This window comes from Trichosurus vulpecula, chromosome 2 (assembly GCF_011100635.1).
Source record: "Trichosurus vulpecula isolate mTriVul1 chromosome 2, mTriVul1.pri, whole genome shotgun sequence".
NCBI classification, from domain to species: Eukaryota; Metazoa; Chordata; class Mammalia; order Diprotodontia; family Phalangeridae; genus Trichosurus; species Trichosurus vulpecula.
Genome location: NC_050574.1, coordinates 33,538,363 through 33,564,156, shown reverse-complemented (window position 1 = coordinate 33,564,156; position 25,794 = coordinate 33,538,363). Strand labels below are relative to the sequence as shown.

At 45.6% G+C, this 25,794-nt stretch overlaps 1 protein-coding gene and 1 pseudogene across 1 annotated transcript; both read left to right on the top strand.

The window, feature by feature from the left end:
* The first annotated feature begins 2,283 nt into the window (after positions 1 to 2,283).
* LOC118835485 lies at positions 2,284 to 2,795 on the top strand (annotated as a pseudogene).
* Positions 2,796 to 11,024: 8,229 nt separating this feature from the next.
* On the top strand, positions 11,025 to 18,855 carry LOC118836319 (rho guanine nucleotide exchange factor 7-like). The gene is made up of 8 exons (XM_036743647.1): positions 11,025 to 11,135; positions 11,779 to 11,848; positions 12,957 to 13,093; positions 15,748 to 15,894; positions 16,364 to 16,450; positions 17,369 to 17,444; positions 17,544 to 17,620; positions 18,269 to 18,855. Exons 1-8 carry the CDS (start codon positions 11,025 to 11,027, stop codon positions 18,335 to 18,337), a joined length of 774 nt encoding a protein of 257 aa, XP_036599542.1. The 3' UTR covers positions 18,338 to 18,855.
* Positions 18,856 to 25,794: the final 6,939 nt, after the last annotated feature.

Below are 25,794 nucleotides of genomic sequence, written 5' to 3'. Positions count from 1 at the left end.
ATATTAAGAAAGTAGAAATGATTCCATATGGGGATTGACAAAGAGTGAGAAGCTGAGGATAACATCTAGGTTGTTAGCTTGAGTGCCCCAGAGAATGATGGTGCCCTTGGGAAGTTATAGAGAGGGGAGAAGGATTATGAATTCAGTTTTGGACATGTTAAGCTTAAAATGTCTATAGGACAGGTAGTTTGAGGTGTCTAATAGGCAGTTAGAAGTGCAAGGCTGGAGGGCAGAAGAAAGATTAGAACTGGATAAATATATCTGAGAATCATCAGCATAGTGATGAGTTCAAGGGAACTGATGAAATCATCAATCAAAACAGTATAGAGGGAGCAGAGAAGAGGGTCCAGGACAGAGTCCTAGGGAATACTCAGGTTAGTGGAGAATAATGGATGAAGATCCGGCCAAGTAGATTGAGAAGGATGGGTCAGACAGGTAGGAGGAGAGCCAGGAGAGAGTGGTGTCACAAAAACCTAGAGAGAAGAGGCCATCAAGGAGGAGGGGGTGATCAACAGAGTCAAAGAGGTCAAGAAGGACAAGGATTAAAAACAGGCTATTAATTTTGGCAATTAAGAGATCGTTGGTAACTTTGGAGAGAGCTATTTCAGTTGAATAAAGAGATTGGGAGCCAGACTACAGAGAGTTAAGAAGGGACTAAGAGTATGAAAGAGGCATAGAAGGAAGAAGTTTAATAGTGAAAGGGAAGATGGGGGGCTTGGTAGGCAATATTCGAATTTCACTCTTATTAGAGTTGGTTCAACAAGGGAAGAATATATGTACATATTCAGGTGGGTATAGAAATCTATCTTATCCAATATGGAAATAGGAGAAGAGAATATGAGATGTGGGAAGATATGATAAAAGGGAGGGCAGATTAAAGGAGACCATGGTCAGAAGCAAAACAGACTTTTGAGCAGAGACAGGATAAAAAGAGAGAGAGAATGATAAATAGAAGAAAATAAGCTAGAGGGAAGTACATAGTTAGTAATCCTAACTGTGAATGTGAATGGGATGAATTTACCCATAACATGGAAGCAGATAGCAAAATGGATTAGAAACCAGAATTCAACAATATGTTGTTTACATTTGAAACAAAGATACACACAAAGTTAAAACAAAGGGCTGAAACAGAATCTATTATACTTCAGCTGAAATAAAAAAAAGGCAAGAGTAGCAATCATGATCTCAGACAATGCAAAAGCAAAAATAGACCTAATTAAAAGAGATAATAAGGGAAACTATATTTGGCTAAATGAAGTAATATCAAAATTTTTTGCAGCAAGTTTCTCAGATAAAGTCTTCATTTCTCAAATTTATAAAGAACTGAGTCGAATTTATAAAAAAAAAATAAAACCCATCCCCCCAACTGATAAGTAGTCAAAGGATATGAATGGGCAGTTTCAGAAGAAGAAATCAAACCTATATTTATATTTTAAAAACCCACTTCTACAGAAGAAATCAAAACTATATTTATATGAAAAAAACATTTGTATGAAAAAACACATTTATATGAAAAAATCATTTACATGAAAAAAAACCACAAAATCAAATCACTATTGATTAGAGAAATGCAAATTAAAATAACTCTGAGATACCACCTCACACTTATCAGAAATGACAAATGCTGGAGGGGATAAGGCAAAATACCTACACTAATAAATTGCTGGTGAAATTCTGGACTGGACCAATCATTCTAGAGAACAATTTGGAACTATGCCCAAAGGGCTACAAAACTGTGCACACCCTTTGACCCAGCAATACCACTACTAGATCTGTATCCCAAAAAGATGAAAGAAAAAGGACCTATTTGTACAAAAACGTTTGAAGTAGTTCTTTTTCTGGGGGCAAAGAATTGGACATTGAGGAGATGCTTACCAATTGGGGAGCAGTTGAACAATTTGTGGCAAATGATTGTGATGGAATATTATGAGAGAGGTGATTTAAAAAAAATGACAAGACCTATAAGAACTGATGCAAAGTGAAGTGAGAAGAACTGGGAGATCATTGTGCACAGTAACAGCAATGTTGTAAGGAGAATTCAAGCATGAAACGTGAGAGCTGTCCAAGTGGAAGGGGCTGTAACAGCAGGTAATGGGCTTCTCCTCTATGGAGGCTTTCAAGCAGAGACTGGACAACCATTTTTGGGTATGTTATTGTCAGAATTCCTTTCAAGTATGAGTTGGATTATGTGGCTACTGAAGTACCATCCATCCATCTCTCCAATTCTATTGGCAATGAGGAGCCATTGTAGATTTTTTAAAAAATAATTATGGCTGGCTACTGCCTGCCTGCTCTCTGCCTCCTGCTGACCTGAGAGAAGAGCTCCTTGAAGTCAAGGCCATGGCTCAAGAGCCCATTGGTCTGACCCCATGCCCAAGAACCTGGGGTCTTTAGATCCAGCTCAGATGGAGCAGCTCATTTGCAAGGGCCAAGAAGCCAAGTAGTTTGCCTACTATCCCTACAGTAACCTCCCAGTGGGGGCAGATCTCCTGAGTCTGGACAAGATTTTGTCAGGATGCAACATAGAAAATGCTTCTTACCCAGTAGGAGCCTGTGCAGAATGAACCACCATTCAGAAGGCCATCTCAGAAGGCCACAAGAGTTCTGGCCATTGCTATTACTAGTAATTTGGAGAATGACTTTATCGCACCATGTAGAGCCTGCAGACAAGGGATGAGGAGTTTGGAAAACATTGGTATGTCTACATGACAAAAGCCAATGGTATGTATGAAGTCAGGAGGGTCCATGAACTACTGCCTGGATCATTTGGACTAGATGACTTGCAAAAGAACTAGTGAACCCTGATGATGGAATTGTCCAACTGAGAGCCTTTCCAACCACCTGGGAGAAGATTTGCTCTCAGTATTGTCTAGTAGCATCATTCTCAGAGCAATATTGATATGAATCAACCCTAGCGTTGAGTAGGTCCTAAGCACTGGCTGCTTCTGCATTCCCTGTTCAGTCTAGGGACCTCTTTGCCATTTCTGCTTAAAGTGCCTTGAACATACTATATGGTGATAGTGGAGAGAACAACAGCCTGGGAGTTGAGAGATCTGTGTTGTATTCTCAGCTCTGCCTCTAACTTCCTATGTGACCTTACAGTGTGCATTTAGGCTCTCCAGGAATCAGTTTCCTTTTCTGTCAAATCAGAATGTTGGCCCAAATCAGGAGTTCTTAATCTTGTTTATGTCCTGGACCCCTTGGGCAGTAAGCCTATGGACTTTTTCTCAAAAGAATGTTATCAAATGCGCAAAATAAAATACATAGGATTACAAAGAAAACCATTATATTGAAATACTAAAAGCAAAATTTTTAAAAAAACAAACAACAAAAACAGGTTCACAGAGCCCAGGTTAAGAATCTTAGGCCTCTGAGGTTCTTTCCAACTCAAACATTCTGTGTGTTAAGGTCTATCCTCTTTGTTATGGCTCAGCTCTAATGCTCTATGTTCTCCAGTTTCCACTGTTCTCAGACCCTCCCTAGAAATTGTAGCCTTCATTGAAACCAGATGCCAATCAGGAATCCTGCTGACAGCCAAGATCTTTCTCTCTGTCTCCACCTTCTATTGTGGATGGGGTCATGAAGTAATGTAAAAGAATTATCCAGTTACTGTATTAATTCTGTTTAGCTGAAACCAAAATAATCACCCTTTAGTGGCCAACCTTCCAATGACTTTAGTTGGAGCTATAAGGGCCAAATTCACAGTGTATTCTTGGCTTGAGTCCAGCTTCATCTCTTCACACTGTAACTCATACTCAATGAGCACCAACCCACTCATACCAAAGCCAAAACCAGAAGGGGTGGCTTCTCCCTAACTGTCACTCAAACAACCCAACACATCATATAACAACCGAGAAAGGACATACATCTCTGATGTTTAAGTGTCCTGTTTTCTTCACTCAAACACCCACCACCAGAGCTCAGGTTCTCATTCCTCAGACCAGTGCATCTCAAAGTGTGGGTCAAGGATCCCTGGGGGCTTCCCCAAGACTCTTTGGGGAGGGGTCCACAAGATCAAAACCATTTTCATAGTACCACTGAAACATCCTAATTTCTCATATGTAAACATTGGCAGGTATAACCCACATAAACAAAGACTTTGGGTGGGGGGTGGGGAAGGGTTTGGTCCTCAGTAATTTTTAAGAATGTGAGAGGGTCCTAAGACCAAAAAGTTTGAGAACCACTAACCTGGACAATTCCAATGGCTTCCTAATTGTTCTCTGAATGTCAGAGCTGTATGTCCTTTCTGGGTTGTCATATATTACAATTTCCATTGTCTTGCACTGGTTTCATCCAAGTCCAAGCTTGGGAAGAAGATAGTCCTCTATGGTCCTAGTGACAGCACTACTGTGCTGACCTATCACTGCATTGATTCATCCTCTGGTTATCTTGGCCTATCCTCTGCAGATTCTACATTGTGGTTTTCTTATATCCATCTTCCTGTAGCATCTGGCTGATTTCAGGTACCAGACCCAAGGACCAAGGACTACCTGACTTTTCCATCTGTCATTTCTTTTCCTGAATCCTTGATATAATATACTTGAAGTATTACATTCTTAAAGTTAATGAAGTTATTGTAAATAGCATAGAGGGGCCTCAACCAGCCTCTGCTCACTCCAGCCCATACCTAGCTTAACCACTTGGTCACCATAATAGTCTTCCTCTCTTAACAAATCCAATAGAATAAGAATAATCAACAAGTAAGACAAGTCAGCAAACATTTATTAAGTACCTACTATGTGCCAGGCACTGGGCTAAGGGCTGGAGATACAAAGAAAGGCAAAAAACAATTCCTGCCCTCAAGGCACTCACAGTCTAATGGGGGAGACAACACACAACTGTGTCCAAATAAGGTAAAATGGGATAAATTGCTGGTAGTCTCAGAGGAAGACACCAAGATTATGGAGGACTAGGGTAGGGAGCTGTGGCTTCATTGCTATAGTGAACACTCAGATAAGGAAACTCCTTCTTCCAAGGCAGGTCAGCTCCTCCCCTGCAAATTTATAGTGTCAGAGAGTAGTTTGGGGCACTGAGGGGTTAAGGAATTTGCTCACACTTCCACAGCCAATATGTGTCAGAGGCAAGCCTTAAAGTCAGATCATCCTGGCTTCAAGGCCAGATCCCAATCTACTGTGCAGCTTTGCTTCAACAAATGTAAGAGAGTAAATGATTACTATATACAAGAAACATAGTACATGGTCTGGAGTCCCAAATTGGGCACCAGCTATCGACCTGAATCATTCTTCTCCCAATGTATCATTTTACCTGTCACTTCCTCTCCTGTGGTTGCCACATGGCCACCCTTCATATACTTTATTTTTTTGTTTTTGAGAGGCAATCAGGGTTAAGTGACTCACCCAGGGTCGCACAGGTAGTACATGTCTGAGGCTTGATTTGAAATCAGGTCCTCCTGACTCCAGGGCTGATGCTCTGTCCACTTCTCCATCTAGTTGCACCCAGCCCCTCCCTTCATATACTTTAGAGAAAGGGATGGAGGGGTGGGAGAAAAATTTGGAACTCGATATTTTGTAAAAATGAATGTTAAAAATTTCTTTACATGTAATTGGAAAAATAAAATACTCTTTTAAAAATAATTATTGCTTTATTTTTAATTAATTAATTTTTAACTTTCAACATATACTTTTATAAAATTCTGAGTTCTAAATTCTTCCCTCTCCCTCCCCCCACCAAGACATCATGCAATCTGATATAGGCTTTACATGTACAATCATATTAAACATATTTCCACATTAGTAATGTTGTGAAAGAAGAATTAGAACCAAAAGGAAAAGCCATGAGAAAGAAAAGGCAACATAAAAAGAGAAAATAGTACGCTTTGACCTGCATTCAGACTCCATAGTTCTTTCTCCAGATGTGGATAGCTTTTTCCATCATGAGTCTTTAGGAATTGTCTCAGAACCTTGCGTTGCTGGGAAGAGCTAAGTCTATCAAAGTTGGTTGTCACACATTGTTGCTGCTACTGTATACAGTGTTCTCCTGGTTCTGCTCACGTCACTCAGCATCAGTTCATATGAGTCTTTCCAGGTTTTTCTGAAGGCTGCCTGTTCCTCATTTGTTATAGCGCAATAGTATTCTGTTACATTCATATGCCACAACTTGTTCAGCCACTCCCCAACTGATGGGCATCCCATTGATTTCCAATTCTTGGCCAGCACAAAAAGAGCTGCTATAAATATTTTTGTCCATGTGGATCCTTTTCCCTTTTTTATTAGCTCTTTGAGATACAGACTTAGTAGTGGCATTGCTGGGTCAAACGTTATAGGTCTGTAAGCATGGAGGTGACTTGGTCAGGTGAGGGCATTAGGAAGATGACTCTGACATCATGTGAAAGATTGGAGCGGGGAGAGATCAAAAAGCATCCAGGAACCAGCTAGGATTCTGTCATGAGAGTCTAGGCAAGAGAGAGCAAGGGTCGGTACTAGGCTAGAGACCATGGGAGATGGAATGAAGAACTCAGATGATGGAGATGCTGGGGGAAGAGAAATGGCCAAGATTTAGCAACTGATGTGGGAAAGGGAAAAGTCAAAGAAAACTGGAAGTGTTAGGCTTCAAACCCAAGGAAGACAGTGCCACAGAGCTGGATAATCAAGATAAGGTGAAAGTTTGGAAGTGGGGAATGGCACATTTCTCGCTATCTGAGCAGAGAAGGGATGATGGTGTGTGTCGAGGCAGGGGGTGGGGGTGGGGGTGGATCTTTCTCCTGAAGAAGGGAAGGGAAGAGAAGTCAATACTTTCAGTTGGGGCTCTCAGACTGTCCCTGAAAGAGGACATCCAGTCTTCCAGTCCACTCCTTCCTCCCACTTTCGGCAATTACCCTGAAGGGAACCCAAAGAAACTTTTGTAATCCTACCCATCTGCCTCCCCCATGCAGAAAATGGTCGACTTCCATAACTAGAGAGGAAAGACCCACTCATCCCCAAGATCCCTCAACCAACCAGGGAAATGTAAGTATAATAGAACCTCCTCCAGAGGCTTGGTGAGTAGTGGGGACACCTTGGCCAACCCTCCATCTTTGAGGAGGGAACAGGAAGGCCCATTAGGAATGAAACTCCCAATTTCCATTCTACTGGGGCTGCAGTTCCCCCTCTCCCAGGCTGGCTTCCAGGACTGACTCTCAATTCTTCCCAGGGACAAGTGATGGACCTTGGACAGCTCTTCAAAGAAGCCCTTCAATCTCTGGATCCCCAGGCAAGTGTTCAGGATGGGACGTAAGGGTGGGGAGGAGAGAGTCAGTAACAAAGCAGCCCCAACCTGAGTCTAACTAAGGGATCAAAGCCAGAACCAAGCCCCACCTTAATGTGTGTGTGTGTGTGTGTGTGCATGTATATATATGTATGTATGTATGTATGTATATGTATGTATGTATAATGTGTGTGTGTATATATATATATATGTGTGTGTATATATGTATATATAGAACCAGACACCAGAAAATGGAAATTTTGAGGGCAAAAGCAGGGAAGATTCTCCCTATGGGAGTTCTCAGAGAACTAGGTTTAGGATTAGAGTGATGGGCTTGTCTGTGTACATACCCATACCCTTGTTGTGTTTGTTCATTCTTAAAGAGGACCACGATATCAGGGAAATGATGACATGACTTGCAGTTGACTTTGATGTGAGTGAGGGAGGGCCATGCCCATAGTGTGATTGGAGATTCCCAGCCTTGCCAAAGAGTACCATCCTGTCTTGGCCAGAAACTGAAAGACATAAAAAGAGGGGCCTGGGGGCAGAAGGAGACACCAGACTCCCCTATGTCCATTCTAGTTGCCTGTGCAAGTCAGGTATAGTACCAACTCTTCCTACAAAGAAATCTTTATTCCTAGAGGCCCTGAGAAACTCAATCCTTTCATGTGCCCAAGTGCACACACGTGTGCACATATGTGAAATCATTGCCACAAGTTTTGATGAATTAAATTCAACTTTTATTAAGCAGATACCATTCCAAGTACTATGCTAGGCTCTGGGTTTACAGATACAAAAATGGAACAGGACCTGCCTGCAGGAAGCTTCCATTCTACCATTCCATTCTTCCATTACATTCAAGAGGAGGGAATGGGAGTGGGGATATAATACATACACAGAGAATACATAGAAAGTAATTTCAAGGGGGGAAGGAGGCCTCATGTAGGAGGTGGCATCAGATCTGTAGATATAGAGACTGACTTGTCCAGGGACCCACAGCTAGTTAAGTGTCTGAGGCCAGATTTGAACTTAGATGTCCTGACCCAAAGTCCAGAACTCTATCCATCATACCACCTAGCTGCCCCTACTAGGTGCCTAATAAATGTTGATTGATGGATCATAGAGAAGGTGCTGCCCTGCATGGCTAGGGGGAGTCTCCTTCTTAAGACTATATATAGTGGAGGAGGGGCCAAGGTGTATTAGTAAAGTGAATTTCCTCTTCTAAAGTTCCCCAATGAAATCATGCCTAGTCCCTATCCATGAGCCTGAAAGTTTGGAAAACACTTCACATCTTTTGTTCTCATCTGACTATCTTATGTATGTCCTGTTTTCTTCACTCAAACACCCACCACCAGAGCTCAGGTTCTCATCCCTCAGACCAGTGGATCTCAAAGTGTGGGTCAAGGGTCCCTGGGGGCTTCCCCAAGACTCTTTGGGGAGGGGTCCACAAGGTCAAAACCTTTTCATAGTACCATTAAAACATCCTAATTTCTCATATGTAAACATTGGCAGGTATAACCCACATAAACAAAGACTTTGGGTGGGGGGTGGGGAAGGGTTTGGTCCTCAGTAATTTTTAAGAATGTGAGAGGGTCCTAAGACCAAAAAGTTTGAGAACCACTAACCTGGACAATTCCAATGGCTTCCTAATTGTTTTCTGGGTCTCATGTCTCTCCCCGCCCCCACCCCACCCCCAATCCATGCTCCACTCAGATGCAAAAGTATGGCAGCCACATGGCACCATGGATAACGCCCTGGGCCTGAAGTCATGAAGACCTAGGTTCAAAAGCAGCCTCAGACACTTCATTTGCCATGTGACCCTTGGATGCAAGTTACTTAACCCCTGTTTGCCTCAGTTTCCTCAACTATAAAATGGAGATTATAAAAGGACCTGCCTCCCAGGGTTGTTGTGAGGATCAAATGAAATGATATTTATAAGGTACTTAGCCCAGTGCCTAGCACATAGTAGGTGCTGAAATATCACCTTCTATGATCTCCATGCCCCCCCACCAATTGCTATTGCCTCCCTCCCACCCCCACCTTTGAAAGCACTTTGTATTTATTTTGTGAATACCTATATGTATCCATAATGGAATGTAACCTCCCTGATGGTAGGGGCTGGGTCTCCAGCGCAGCATCCGACACATAGTAAGGGCTTAATAAATACGTGCTTGTTAATGGGTTATTTGATTCCAGGAGGAGGTGCTGTGGGGCAAGACCCGAAAGGAGCTGGAGGCATTTCTGTTTGCAGAGCCAATCCAGAAGTGGAAACAGGGCAGCCTACATTCTCTGGGGGACGTCTTATGGTCTTCCGTGGTCCAGTTCCACAGCTGCCACATGGAGGTAATAATGCCCTGGTCCCCAAACCACCATATAGACACTGTCCACTCCAACCTAGGTCAATCTCAAGACATCCAGCCAGGGAGAACATTTTCTCATGTAGGGTCTGTTGTTCTTCGCTGTATTTCAGTGTGCCCATCTGTAAAGTGGGCCCAAAATTGTAGATTCCAACTACAGCTGGAGATGGTGAGGAGTAGTGGAAAGAATGTTGGCTTTAGAATCAGAGGACCTGAGTTCAAATCCCAGCTCTGACTCTTATTACCTGTGTGACCTTGGGTAAGTCACTTTACTTTCCTGTGCCTCAGTTTCTTCATCTGTAAAATGAGGAAATGCAGTTAGGTAGAGTGCAGTGCTGAGAGTCAAAAGGACCTGAGTTCATATCTGGCCTCAGACACTAGCTCTGTGATTGTGAGCAAGTCACTTAACTCTGTTTGCCTCAGTTTTCTCATCTGTAAAATGAGCTGGAGAAGGAAATGGCAAGTCACTCCAGTATCTCTGCCAAGAAAACCCCAAATGGGGTCATGGAGAGTGTGACACAATTGAAAAAAAAATAACTGAAAAGGCTGACAAAATGAGGGTTATTGGACTTGAGGGCTTCTGAACTCTGTCCCAGCTCAGAATTTATGACCCTGTGCCCATTAGCCAAAGCATCACCCCCAAAATAGGGCAAATTGAGGTTTGATGGAAGAAGAGCTTTCTAACAATAAGAACTGTTCCAAAGTGGAGTGGACTGCCTGGGGAGGAGTGGGCTCCCCCTCCCTGGAGGCCTTTGAGCAGAGGCTAGATGACCACTTGCTGGACATGGGTTAGCAGGGATTCCTTTGGTGGATGGTTTAGACTAGGCAGAAAGAGCGGTGCCGAGGTCCCTGACAGCTCTCAAATTCTGTGATTCAGTAAAGTTAGCACATGATCAGAGACAAAGTTTGCACACACACACACACACACACACACACACACACACATGAGCTCCTGGAGGGATAGGAAGAGGAACCTCCTCAGGAAAAGGAGGAAGGACCCCACATAACAGAATAAAGCCAGAATGGGAGGTCCTAGACCAAGGAGGTAAAGGAAGATACCATCCCATTCCCCCAGAGAGGGAGGGAGGCCAAAGGGGTTGTCATTCAGTCATGTCTGACTCTTTGTGACCCCATTTGGGTTTTTCTTGGCAGAGATATTGGAGCAGTTTGCCATTTCCTTCTCCAGTTCATTTACCAGATGAGGAAACTGAGGCAAACAGGGTTAAGTGACTTGCCCAGGATCACACAGCTAGTAAGTGTCTGAGGCTGGATTTGAATTCAGGGAGATGAGTCTTCCAAACCCGGAGCTCATCTACTAGCAGCCCAGGCCAAACAAAAGCAACTGTGGCCAGAGGACTTTTCTGTCCCCAACTCACTAGGGAAGAGTTTTGAGAGAAGGATCTTGTATCATATTTGGGATTCACTTGACAAATTCTGCAAGCTTGTATAGATGTGGCACCCAGCATGAACAGACCCCTCTCCCAGCAGGAGGCAGCTGAGAGGTACCTGGTGCTCTTTCCTTCCCACGTTCTCATTCTGTCGCTGGCCCCTGGGCATCAAACTTTTGTCTACCAGGTGAGCCTTCCCACCCCATTTCCCTCCTCACCTTTGTCCTTGTGTCTGGTTCTGGGGAGCAAAGGGAATGGGTGGATTAGGTTGCGGGTGGCTGCTGCAGACGGGGTAAAGCATTGATGATGTATCCACTGAACCAACCTAGCTACCTCAATAAGCATTTCTATGAATATAAGCTAACATAGGGCCCACGATTCCCTCACTTTACCACTTCCCCAGAGCCATAACTAAGATGGGGCAACCAGGAGTTTGTCTCAGGGTACCAAAACTTAGAAGGCAACCCTTGTTACGTTTGAGCATAGCACCTATTTGGCAAGAATAATTAGTTAAAATGGGAAGTTGGTTGATGGCTTCACCTCCCAGAAATGACTGGTGTTCTGGGATGTTCCCCCTACAATCATCTATATTCTGAAGTTTCTGCTCCTGGCTATAGGACAAGAGTCTTAAAGTCATGGTTCATGCTGCCTGCCCAAGGTCCCAGGATTTAGTTATTGCCCTGTTGCTCTAATCATTAAGAAGAACGAGAACAGAAAGGAGAAAACTGGGGGCATCCTGGGCCCCAGATCTGTAAGCACCCCAGAGGGATTTGAGAAGACCAGCTAGGATCAGAAAAGGGGTGGAAGTCATATCTTATTCCTGCCTGCAGGGACTTCTTCCCCTCACAGGGCTGAGGGTGAGAGAGCACCAGGGTAGCCAGACTGGGCTTGACATCTTTGGTAAGTCCTTTTTTTCTCAGAGCCTCTCAGACTATCACAGCTACTCCCTTCTTGGGGTGAAGAAGAGTTCTGTACCTAAGGATGGACCTAGGGGACAAAGAATCAGGGTCCCCTGTGCCTGGGATGGGGAATCAGAGCCCTCTGTGGTCTAGAACAGGGATTACTAACCTGGGGTCCATGAACTTAAAAAAAAAAGACTTGGATAACTGTATTTCAGTATAATTGGTTTCCTCTGCAATCCAAAGTATTTTTATTTGTTCATTTAAAGACATTGTTCTGAGAAAGGGTCCATAGCTGCGAAGGGTAGTGCTCCAGGCCTATGCTTACCACTCCTAGGGAGGCTGAGGGTGGTGGATTGCTTGACAGCTATATGCTAAGCCAATCCTGTATCTGCACTAAATCTAGTGCCAATGGGGTGAACTCCTGGAAACAGAGAGTCACCTGGCTGTGTAATGAGGGGCAAACAGGCCCGTGTCAGAAAAATGGAGCAGGTCAGAGCTCCCATACTGATGAGCATTGGGGTCAGCCTCATGAGTAGCCACTGTACTTCTAGCCTGGGTGAGATAGGCAGTCTCGGTCACAAGAAAATGGATGGAGGGGTTGGTGTGTCAGTAGACTTCACCAGATTGTCAAAGGGGTCCATCACACACAGACACACACACACACACACACACACACACACACACACACACACACAAGCTAAGAACCCCTGGTCTAGATGGACAATCAGAACCATGGGACCAGAATTTCATAAATTTTAATCTTGAAGGGACCTTAGAAGCCATCTAGTCACTTCTTCATTCTACAGATGGGGAAACTGAGGTACAAATAGGGCAAGGTCACACAGATAGTAAGTAGAAGATCCAGAGTTTGAACCTAGGCCTTCTGATTCCATATTCAGCACTCTTTCCTCTGAAACCATATTGTTCCCAAAAGGGGGATTGAGGCCATCTGAGCCTGAGATGGTGAATTAGGGTACTCAATGTTCATAATGCTTGGGCATCATGGGGCCCCCTGTAACTGAGATGGGAAACTAGGGCTTTTGCCAGAGATGGGTATTTGGAGGCCCTTAGGGCCCTGGACATAGTACTGGGGTGTGCTCCCACAGGTTCCATGATTGAGACCAGGACCATCTTCTGTGGGACCCCCGACAAGTGCCAGCTCTGGGTTCTTGGGCTCCAGTATCGAATACAAGAGTTGAAAGGCCAGAACTCGGGGCCCTGTTCTAGTCCCCTGTCTCTACTGGTGAGTCTCCATTTGGAGAAGTGGGGAAGCCTCCATCCTAGAAGACCACTGAGGGGGCATACTAGAAGAGGAAAGGGGAAGCCTGAGTCTCTGCCAGGTAGTTGTAAAGAGATGCCCAGATGTGTCCCATCGCCCCCCCCACTCCCACCTGCCATAGTAGGAAAGAAGCTAAAAAGGTGGACCTCAAGGAATAATCTGATTATGTACCTCCCTCAACAGACCTCTATCCAGTACTCTGCCTGGATTGATTGTTTAGTGATTAGCATTCTCTCACCTCCTCTTACTCACCCCAGTCCAGTGATTCTGAACCCCAAGCTGCCAGGTTACAAATCCTCTTCCCTATCCTCATGTGGCTGCTCCCTACTCCTATCCACTTCAACTCTTCCCCCTCTCCTGTTCCCCCTCCCCACCCCCTCACCGTGTTTACACTCCAGATCATCCTATACCTTCCACTGTGCTCTCTGGAATGCTTATACTGTAATGAATAAACCTCTCCCTTTCTCACTCCTTCCATTTTCTGGCCCTGTCTGAGATATATCTCCATCCTAATGAAGCCACATTCCTTCCAGTATTGCCTCTACTTTTTCTCATATGCCCTGATGCATTGGTTCCTGTAGGAGAGTTGGGATATGCCTCACTCCCCATCACCACTTTCAGACTGTTCCTCTTCCACCTTAACTAAGCAACCTTGCCCTCATACTACGGGACTTCAACATACATACTTCACACTCCTTCAAATACCCAGCTTCCCAGTTCCTCGGTCTACTCACTTCTTCTGACCTGTTCCTCCACTCCACCTTAGTTATAAACAGATATAAATGGCCATACTTTTGATCTTACCACCATTGATCTTGTGAATGGATCCTCATAAATATTCCATTTCCATGTTCACAGACTATGAAACCCTTTGCTCTGACCATAATCTTTCATCATTCCATTTTCCCTCTCCCTTGTGACTGCTGACCCTGCTCTTCACCTTCACCATGACCTCCATCATCCCCACCTCTCACTTCTTTCCCAAGACATCAGCCCTCTAGTGGCAACACTCCTTCCTTCCCTATCTCAACAACCTCTTGGTGAACCAGCTCAACTCGACACTGTTCTCTACACTAGAATTCCCTGCTCCTTGTCCTATCATTGACCATGTCCAATACAACCTGGATCACTCCCACCATCCTTCTCCTTCACTCCTACTCATATGCTGCTTCAACCCATCCTCCACTCATCTGCCACAGTGACTTCAAATCCAAAGGACTCGTCCATGTTGCCCTCTGCCCCCAGGGGCCTTAGCAGGTGGTACAAGGGTCCTGAGTGAATACAGGAGGGAGGCCCTCCAAAAGCTGGGAGAGAACTTTAGATATTATCAGCCTCTTCATTTTTACAGACAGAGAAACAGAGGATCTGAGAGGGGGCAAGGTTCCAACCACTGGGATTACCGTTCCCCCTCTGCCAGCCCCCACCTCTACTGGGAAGGCCACAGCCAGAGGGTGCTGGGAGAGAGGTCCTCTGGGGACCAAGAGGGATCCTGGACCAAGCTCTCCCAAGCCTGAATGGAGGGGAGATCACTGAGCTGGGTTGAAGTCCTCTCCCCAGTCTGGCACAATCCCTCTATTTGTCACTAGAGGGCAGGCATAAGCTACTTTAGGACCCATAAGCCTGGGAACTCTTCCAAGCTCTATTTCTCTGAAATAGTTGTTAGCTTCCCTGGCCCCTAGCCTACCTCACCCAGGGACCTCACACACACACGTCACTTCTTCCAAGGTCCCCTACTTCCAGCCAGTTGAGGCCCTGGTAACCTGGGCTCCCATCCTACCCCCATCACCCATCCCCATCTAAGGGCAGGAGGTGAGGATGGGCTCTAGCCTAGAACAAGGTCCCTTTTTCAAGGCTGTTTGGGAGATGATTAGACTAGGTCCTGTCTGGCCTGGTCTGACTTGGGCTGAGCTAGAGGGTGCCTATTAATAGACAAACCTCAGTTTGGCCTTTGGGAATGAGTCCTGGGTCACTGGTCCCAGGCTGGGCTGGGCTGAAGGATTCCTAGGACTAAATTGGGCTTAGCTGGGCCTTAGGAGTCAGATCATGGGATCCAAGCTGGGATGAGGCCTGGGGCTGGGCTGAGCTTTAGGGGCTTAGTCTGGGGGTCCTTGATCCCTGATGCATGCTAGCAAGATGGTCAGGGCTGTGTTGAAAGGGTAGGTCTGCTCTTAGGTCTCAAGATAGCCTGGGCTATCTTGGGGTCTAGGTTCTGGCTTTAAAATTCCAGACTGGGCTAGGCCTGGGGCCTGGGCCCTGGAACTGGGCCAGGTTGAGGAGTGGGGCCTAGTTCTGGAAGAGTGGATCCTGAGTCCTGGGTCTCAAGATGAGCTGGGCTAGAGGGACAGGGCTAGAGATTGGGTCCTGTGTCTTAGACCCTGGTTGCCAGGCTAGGCTAGATTGTAGGAGCAGACCTGAGCTGGGGCCTGGGGCTGGACTACAGGGATGGAAGAGAGAAAGGAAGCCTGGGAATTGGGCCTGGGCCTAGGGGCTAGGTCCTCCACCCTGGTTCCTGGGCTAGGCTTGGCTGGAGGGGTCTATGTCCCAGACTGGGCTAAGTTGGGCAAAGGGGGAGAAGGGGAGAGATGGGCTGTCCAGACACCCTGATCGGGGTCCTGCAGGTTCCCTGTGATGAGCCCTGGAAGAGGCAGGAGCTCCGAAGTCTCCTCCTCTGCTCTCCTATCCAGCAGTGGGAGGGAAAGCCCATCCAGCACATGGGCCCAGTACAAGCTCTGGTGCCTGTCCAGGTGGCCTCTGCAGGCTCCAGGGTGAGTATTCTACCGGGCAAGGAAGGGGGACGCGGGTTCAAAGGGACCAGGTTGTCTATCGAGAACTCCTCCAAACGTTCCTTCTGGGCACTTCCCCAGGCTGTTACCTGCACCCACCTCCCAGACTCTATTACCAACGATGTCACAGAACTAATTTTTATTTAAAAAAATTTTTTTTCACTGCATGCCTTCCCTTATATATTAAAAACAATAACAGTGACAACCACAGATAGCGTGGTTACAGCTTACAGAGTTTCTTTCTCAGAATAGTAATGGAAGGGGAGGATTACGGAGCATTGTGACCACCGCTAAGTAGAAAGCAAGATAGACAGAGTACATTGACCTGCCCGAACCACCCACACAGGGAGTCAGTGTGGGAACTGAGGGCAGACCCAGGCTCCTCAGCTCAGGGGCCTGGGGTCCTGCCCCGCTCCTGGCCTGCAGGCCTATCACACTCTCTGTTCTATAGGAGTTTCAGGATCGTCTCCTGCTTTTGTTTGCTGAGGACCTGGTGTTCTTGTCTCTGAGCCCTGGAGGCTCCGGCCTCATCTACCAGGTAGAGGACCACCCCTGGCCCCTAAAGGGCCCCAAGGATCAGGGTTTTCCTAATGCCCACAGTGGGGAGGTTATTGGAGGAACCCCAAACCAAGGAAAAAACAAGGGACTAGCTTCTAACCAAGGAGCTTTCTCTTGTTCATTCACGTTTGCCTGCCATCAGTCCCCTGGCCCCCTGTCAGGCCAACCTTGACCTTGGCTATGTTGGAGGAAAGAGCCAGGGACAGAGGTGGGCCCTGACAGTCCTGGAAGGAAGTAAGAGGGGAGCAGAACCATCCTTGCCACCAGAGACCTCACAGTCTGGGAGGAGAAAGAAGAGAGCGGCCTTGGCCATGCCCTAAGGAAGCTCACCGCTGGGGATGGGGGCAGTTGTCAGTTGATTCTTTCTGGGAACTTTGGGGGAAAAGGAATGCATACTAAAGGCCACAAGAGTACATGCTGTCAGGCCTCAGGAGGAAGCCAGGAGTGTGGGCTGGAGGAATCACAGCGGGCTTCTTGGAGGAGTGAAGGTGGTTTTTGAAGGAACTCATGATGGTCATGGGTTGGCCTGGAGCAGAGGGGAGGTGATTCCCAGAAGCGAGGAAGGTGTGTATGGGCAGGGCTGGGGACCAGACTCCGCAGATGGTAATCACAGCTCCCACTTTGACGTGCTTTTCAGGTTTAAAGCACTTTAAAGACATCTTTTCATTTGATCCTCACAACCCCGGGGGCCAGGTCCTATACCAAGGCACAGTGATTATCCCTATCTTAGAGAAGATGCTCTGATGCTCAAGCTCAGAGATAAATGACTTACCCAGGGTCACACAGTGTGTAAGAAGTAGATTCCAAACCCAGGTCTCCATGACTCTAAATCCAGTGCTCTGTCAGCTGCCCTCAGATGAGAGCTAGGGCCCAAATACGTTTTTGTTCCTCTCCCCAGGGAAAGCTCCCTCGGTCAGGAATCCAGGCTCTGGAGAAGTCAGCCATTCTCGGGAGGCTGGAATTTGAAATGACAGGTAGAGGGGCCATAGAGAGTGGGGATGGGGTGTCCTAGGAGCAGCACTGTCTTCCCAGCCTTCACTCCACTCAGAAGCTGCCTGCTCTGTGTTCCTTAGGCAACATAATGGAGCCAATCCTGGTGGCCTGCTCGGAAGCAGAGGACTATGAACTGTGTCTGTTCCACCTGCAGAAGGTATGGGAAGAGGGGGTTATCCCATTGGCTCTTAGCTCCTGGATAGCCATGTCCATCTCCCTTCCTCACCCCAGCATGGAGACAAGGTCTTACCCCTGACCTTTAAGCAGGGACATAGTAGATGAGGAAGGGAAGGAGGATCTGGGATGGAAAGTGTCTGGGAGAAGAGCACGGAGCTGAGCCCTCCGAAGTTAGGGAGACAGAGGAGGGACAGATCTGGGCCCTGCCCTCAGGGAGCTTAGAGCCTGTGAGTGCCACAGAGCAAGAAATCTGGGTCCAGTCCTCTGAAATTCATGGTCTAATTTTGTTTTGTTGGGTACCGTTGTGGTTGAGTTGTGTCATTTCTAATTCTTTGTACCCCATTTGGAGTTTTCTTGGAAGAAATACTGGAGTGGTTTGCCATTTCCCTCTCCAACTAACTCATTTTACAGAAGAGGAAACCGAGGCAAACAGGGTTAAATGACTTGTCCAGGGTCACACAGCTAGTTCGTATCTGAGGCCAGATTTATTGGGTATGGGGGGTAGGAATATCCCATCAGGGCTGAGCGATAGCCTCAGATCAGGCCTAGACCTAAGTACTGTCCAAGCTTAGGAGAAAGAGGAAGGCAGGCCTGGTCCTGGGAACTGATGGCCTTCTGTGTTTTCCAGCCCAACACGCATCTGCCTTCGATGGCCAGCCAGCCACCGATTATTCCCAAAAAGGTGAAGAGGATATAAGAGCCAGCCAGGCAGTTCCACCTGCCAGACAGAGCCCCTCTGTCTCTTACAGCAAACCAGCCTCACTCCACCCTCTGCTCATAAAGCTGGACATTTCTCATAGAGACTCTGGAGAAAGGAAACAGGAGGACATGGGCCCCAACATCCAGGGCTCTGAGCAAGGGCTCCCACTTCAGGGCCTGGCAACCCCCAAGGAAGCTACTGCTGTAGATAAAGGGAGGTGGGGCTGCCGCCAGGACATTGGGCCATTTTTCTTTTCCTGGAGTCATTAACCCCTAGCCAGTTCCTGGCACCTGTCCCAGTGGCCCGAGGGGACCCCGCACATCTTATGATGTGCTTTCCAGTCACAGCTGATAAAGACCCAGACCTCAGGATGCCCTTCCCTGTTTGTCCAGATCAGAGAGTATGTGAAAAGGAGCAAATGTGAAATAAAGCCAGAACCTTAGATAAGGCCCAGAGGCATTTATCCTGGGGGCACTGAGGAACCAGTAAATATTCTTGAGGCAAGAAAAGCTCCTCAGGCCAGCTAGATGAGATTTGGAACAGAAGAAGAGGGGCCACAGGGAACTGCTAGGAAATTCCTGGTCTGGGAGCTACTAGAGACATTCCTAAGAGCATATCCTTGACAGAGGCAGGGCTACTTCTGATCAGAACTGTAACTAAGGTGAGGTAACTGGGGCTTTGCACCAGGGTGCTGGATTAGCAGTTCTTCAGAAGGAGAATCAGAATTTAGCATCTAGTTAGCAAGAATTAGTTAAAATAGGAGATTACCAAGTAGACTCTTTCTTCTCACTGGTGAGCTCTTCCTCCCGAGGCCACTCTCAATTCCCACCTACACCCCTCCCAAAAGTAGGCCCAGGCACAACAAAGGCTAACTATGACTCCATCTCTTCTGACCTCCAAGGACCCATGCCTTGTAAGCTCGGGTTTTAGGATTAAGGCCACATCCCCCCAGGTTCTTCCCTAGATAAAGAAGCCCTCTACTTCACATATACTCACTACAAGGGGAAAGTGCTGGGGGGAGAGATGGTCCTGTGCTGGATGTCAATATCCCCATCTGTCTAATGGGGACAAATGCTGACCTCTTTCTGTGTTTGGAGAAGATAACCCACCTACCTTTGACTGCTGACTATCTGTGAGTCATCTGGATGGTGGGAGTGGGGGTAGAGGTAGGGGCTAGGCAGGGGAATTTCAGTTCTGCCCAAGGATTAATAGGCAGTATCACTGATTTCCTGGTGTCAGTCCAAGAGGGCCAGGGGTCGTGGAAAAGACCAGGACAGGTTCCTTCCCCACAGGATGCCAACCCTTCTCTGGCCTGCCTTCCCTGCTCATTGCCAGGGGAGGTGGAGCTTCCCCAGAGATAAACAATGTTGACAAAACAGCTCCCAAGACCTGTCATTGCCCAATATTTTTGCTAAAAGTCAAAAAAGGCTGGGGAGGGTTGTCAGCCTCTCCCTCTTTAACCTACCCCCAGGGCTCTGTCTGTCTCCTGCCTAGAATTATGTTTACCCAAGAGTGTGGCCATTAGCATCAGGGCTCTGTGAACACAGGAAGCTGTTCTCAGAAGCCAGGGAGCCTTGGCCAGCCACCCATCCCTTATCAGCTGGGCTCTTCCTGCTGAGCTTTGCTCTCCCCGCTCCAAGGGAAGGGTGCATCTGAGTAGGAGTGACTTTGGTTCCAGGAAAAACCAGGGACCTGGGGGCTTGGGAGGGAGAAAGCAGAGAGGCAAAGCCTGAGCAGAGGCTGGAAAGGGAGATGGAGGCTCCCAGCCTTGTTAGAGCCCATCAAGAGGACCCTGTCCTTTAAGAATCCAGGAAAGGCGAGGACCCTCCTAAAGATGAGAACCAGGGTCCTCTCTGCCTTCTTCCTCTGCAGTTCTTCCTTCCTCCTCCTTTAGTGATATGGCGAATGTTCTGTTCTCAAAAGCAAGGTCCAGTCCTGACTCTGATACTTACTCCCTGTGGCACCTCTCAAGCTGCTTCCTTGCTCTGGGCCTCTCAGTTTTCTCATCTGCAAAATGAACTGGAGAAGGAAATGGCATCTTTGCCAAGAAAGCCCTAGATGGGGTCATGGAGAGTCAGACACAACTGTCTGTAAAAGGATATCTGTAAAAGGAAAGCCTGTGATTATCCGGTCTCTGCTTGAAGACCTCAAGTGGCTGAGAATGTCAAGGCAGCCCACTCTACTCTGAGATGTTCTACATTGTTGGGCAACTTACACTCCAAGTTCCTGAGCAAGTGTCAACCTGCACTTTAATGATACAGAGAGATTCTGCACCAGGAGTTCCCTTTATCAGTGAAATCACAAGTCTAGTACAAAAAAAAAAAAGGTTTTTTTTTTTCCTTTACGTCAACCCTAAATTGGCTTCTTGGGAACTTCCACCCATCTTTCCTGGCAAAGTGAGTCTGATCCCTTTTCCATTGTGTTATCTTTGGAGTATTTGCCCTTAGTCCACCTTCTCTTCTCCACATTAAAAATCTCCATGGCTTTTCATTGGCCCTCTAACCTCCTGGACTCCAGGCTCTCCATCCAGTGACAAAGGAAAGGCATTAGCTTAAAAAGGCCACGGACCCCTGCCACATCCCAGACCATCTCTAGTTGTCCTGACCTATATGCTACCACTCGACTCTGATGACTCTGAAGGAGACAGTGAGGCTGACGACTTTGCCCAGACCGGCTTCACTTCAATCTGATTCTCTTGCGAGGCAAGACATCGACCTTGTGATGTCATTGGTCTTTGAGAATGAAGGATGAACAACCACAAACAGTTTTGCAAATATTAAATCTCTATATAGATGCTGGTTATCACCACCATCACCGTCATCAATGGCCTTCCTAAAATATGACAGCCAGAACAGAACAAAATTCTAGCTGTTATCAGACCAGGGAACAATATGAAGAACTCATATTGGGAGCTGGTGGTACAATAGACAGAGGGCTGGCTGTGGAGTCAGGAAGATGAGAGTTCAAATCCAGCCTCAGGCTCTTTCTAGCTGTGTGACCCTGGGCAAGTCACTTCACCCTGTGTGCCTCAGTTTCCTCATCTATAAAATGAGCTGGAGAAGGAAAGGGCAAACCACTCCAGTGTCTTTGCCAAGAAAACCCCAAATGGGGTCAACAGAGAATAGGATATAACTGAACATCTTACACTTGTGAAGGTGATTTCTCTAACCCAAGTTGAAGATGGCTAAATAGCTAACAATTACATAGCGCCTACTACGTGCTAGGCTAAGCGCTGTATCTCATTTGATCCTTACAATAATCCTGGGAGGTAGGTGATATTATCTCCACTGGACAGATGAAGAAACTGAGACAAACAGAGGTGAAGTGGTTTTACATTAATTCCTCTTCACTTTGATCCTAGTAGACTCAGCTTAAGAGTGTAAGCTTTGTACCAATCAATCATTTATTGATTTAATCAAGCATTTATTAGGTACCTTCTGTGTACTGGGCACTGGGCTAGGCAATGCAGGCACTAGGTTTTCTCTTTCAGTCTAGCTATTCAACCAGTTCTGAACCCGTCTAACTGTATTACCCTCTAGCCCCTATCTTTCCATCTTGTCCACAGAAGTAATGAGCTACTTGGTCAAGAACTTTGCTGAAAATCTCGGTAAACCATAGACAGAGCCTTCCCTTGACCAAGCAATTTAGTGACTTTGACCTAAAAGGAAAGAGTTTGGCCTACAGGGGATAAAAGAATTTGTTCTGTGAGGTTTGGATTCAGTCAAAGGGCCACACTTGAGGACCTAGAGGGTCATGTGTGGCCTCAAGGCCACAGGCTCTCCATCTCTGGTCTAGCATGACCTTTTCTGCTGGAATGGTGTCAACTCTTCATGCTGGCCACCTGTGTTTCTGACCCTATTTCTTTAATAATATATTCTAGGAACTGAAGTCAAGTTCACAGGCCTTATAATTTGTCATTTCTACTCTCTTCCTTTTTTTCTTTCTCCAATCCATCTATCTCTCTCCTACTCTCCAAGATCCTTCAAATATCCCTGACAACAGTACATCAATCACACCTGCCAGTTCTTTTAGCCCTGGAAGGTGTGGTTTAGTGGGGCCAGGTGATTGGAATTCATTAAGGAGCTCTCTGATGCCCTCTTCACTTAGCTCAGCTGTCAACTCCCAGTTAGACACATTGGTTCTGCCATTTCTACTAAAAAGGTCATTCTCCTTGCTGGAGCAAACAGAACTAAAATCAAAATAGAGAAGCCATCACTTCTGTGTTTTCTGTTAATGTTCCGCCCACCAAAGTAGGTGTCTCACTCCTACTATCCTCCTCTTTTTCCTATCATAGCTTAAAACAACAACAGTGCCAATTTTTTGTTATCCCTTAGATTTCCTTGCCAGCCTTGGTTCATTTGGAGCATCAGCACCCTCAACATTATCATTATGGGACCATACCACCCCTGCAGCCATTTCCGTCTTTGGGTCCCTATTGCCAGGCATATGACCTGGCACGTGGTAGGTGATTAATAAATGCTTATTTGAGTTCATTGAATTTATTCAATTGCTATTTGCCCTTGTTTCCATCTTCCATATGTAACTTTAGGAGAAGGTCAATTGTGAGCTCCCTGTGCATCCACATGTCTTTTAATACAATCCCCACATTTCCTGGAATTATTTTCCTGAGAGTTTCACAACCCTCCTGGGCAGATTGTGCCAGTAGAATTTTAGTGCATGGGATCCTTAGAACCCTTTGAAACCTGTCCTTCTTAAATGTCAAGCTGCATCTGGCTTTCTTCACCTTCTACATCACAAACTCTAGAAGACAATGCTTATTTCCCCAAAGTCTCCATCATTTCTGCCCAGCAAACCATTTCTCCTTGTTGGTGAGAATCAGATCCAAAATAGGATTCCTTCCTGTTGGTTCTTCCAGCAGAAGGAGAGATAGTCAAGTGAAGAGAAGTCGATATTAGCAGCTCAACTTTTGGTAGGAAGAAAACTCCGATAGATGTCTGGATAATTGAAGTCAGCCATTATTACTATATGGTGCCCCAGTGCAAGGTTTGTGATCTGTTGATGCCTTTTGGGTTATTTATTTTTTGAAGCAATCAGGGTTAAGTGACTTGTCCAGGGTCACGCAGTTAGTACTTCTGTGGATTTTTTTTAAAAAGTATCTTATTCATTTCTGAATATATCCTTTCCTTGCTCTACCTCCCTCCCCCTCCCCTTAGGCCATCACTCACAGCAGACTTTAAAAAGGTGAAGAAGAAGAATTTTGGCAAAAACAAGTAATATTTCAACCATGTATAACAGAACATGTAATATTTGGCATCCATAGTCCCCTACCTCCTCAATAAAAGGAAATATATCTCTTTTAAAATAAATTTTATTACTGTCCTACATCATCATATATCCACAGTATCTCTCCCCCTCCCAGAGAGCCATCCCATATAACAAATACTATTTTTAATATAAGAAAAGAAGAGGAAAAAAATCAGCCCAACTGGCCAATACATTGAAAAGGTCCAAAAATATGTGCAATGTGTGACATCTGGGGACCTCCCACCTCCACAAAGGGGTAGGTGTCTTCTCATGAATCTCTTAATTCAAGTCCTACTTGTTCTCTATAATTTTGCAACATAGTTTATTTATTTTTGTATGTAGTTTGTCTTTCCATTTCCTTTGTTGTAGTTGTTGTACGTATTGTTTTCTTGGCTCTGCTTTCTTCACTCTGCATCAGTTCAAGTAGGTCTCCTGCTTTTCTGTTTTCATCACACACATCATTTCTTGTGGTGTGATCAGATTATTCCATTACATTCACAATTTGTTTAGCCATTCACAATTGATGGGAATCTACCTTGTTCCCAATTCTTTGCTATCACACACAATGTCGTAATAAATATTTTGGTGTATATGGGGACTTTCTTCTTATTAATTGACTCCTTGGTATATAATCTCAGTAATGGAATCTCTGGGTCAAAAGATCTGGACATTTTAGTTACTTTCTTAGCATTATTCCAAATTGCTTTCCAAAATGGTTATGCTGATTCATAACTCAACTAACCTATCTTCCCAGAACCCCTCCAACATCGACTATTTCCATCTTTTGTCATCCTTGATAATTGACAAAGTATGCAGTAAATCCTCAGGGTCATTTTGGTTTACAATTCTCTTATTCTTAAAGTTTTGGAGAATTCTTTCATGCGGTTGTTGATACTTTACAATTCTCCTTTTGAGAACTAACAATAATAATATTTGCAGAAAAATTCACAGCTCCACCGGGAGAACATTAGTGTGCCTATCTTTCCTCAGCCCCTCCAGCACTGATTATTTCCATCTTTTGTTATTTTTATGCATTCAGGAGGAGCATGATGAAACTTCAGAGTTACTTTGAGCTTTTTTTTTCTTGTTAAGGATTTGGAGCCAGCTTTCATAAGCTATGAACAATTTCTGATTCATATCCTTTGACTATTCATTGAAGGATGGCTCAGTCTTATACATTTCTATTAATTTCCTTGGAGTGTGGCACCGAGGGTTAGGCTTGGAGAAAGGAAGAGCTGGGTTCAAATCTTGTGTCAGTTTCTATGCCTCAGTTTCCTCATTTGTAAAATGAGAGGCTCAGACTCAGTGGCCTCTAACATATCTATTATATTTGATGCAAAGATTCTTTCCCCACATTAGCAGTTTCCTTTGCTTTTCAACTTTGTATAACCAAAAGTACTTATTTTTGTCTTGCATGATCTTTATCTTTTGGTTAGTTAAGTATTCTCCCTCTTGCCACAATTGTAAAAGGTGTCTTATCTCCTCATCTTCATTTTTTATGACGCGAATTTTTCTAGCGTATTCATCTTAAGCTTATTGTGATGGGCACCACATTCTTAGCCAACTCTCCACCTTCCAGATTAACTTTTCTCCTCTGGATCCTTTACCTTACATGGGCAGCAGGGATGAAAACACCATCTGTGCCCCTGTGGTCTTAAGTTTCCTGCCAAAGATGCAGTCTTTGGCAAGGGTTTTTGGGTTACTTCTGGTAGAATCGCTCATGCCCTCTGGAAGCACCAGAATCAAGTCACAGGCACCTGTTTTGACAAGCCTTTCACTTGGATCTATACTCAGGGAAGACAACAGATGACATTGTGGTTGTTTTCAAGTCCATCAGAAATCAAATGCCTCAGTTTCCCTCTTTGGAGATTCACCAATCACCAGTATACTTACTTCTCTTCCCACTCCATCATACAGGATGATCTTTGAATATATACACTCATCCTCCCTTGGAGAGAAAGAAGTAGGTTCCTCCTCAGAGGTTCCAGCTTTCTCCTCTTCAGAAAGAGCCTTAGATGTCTTGTTCTCCCATTCCTCCTTCTTATCCTCCCCAGAGTCCTCCCTTCCTTCTGACCACAGCCCTTAGAGAAGAAGCAAGGTGTAATGGATAGAAGACCTGGGTTCAAGTCCTGATTCAGACCCTTTCTAGGTCTGGAAAAATTACTTAAATCCTCTGAGTCTCAGTTTCC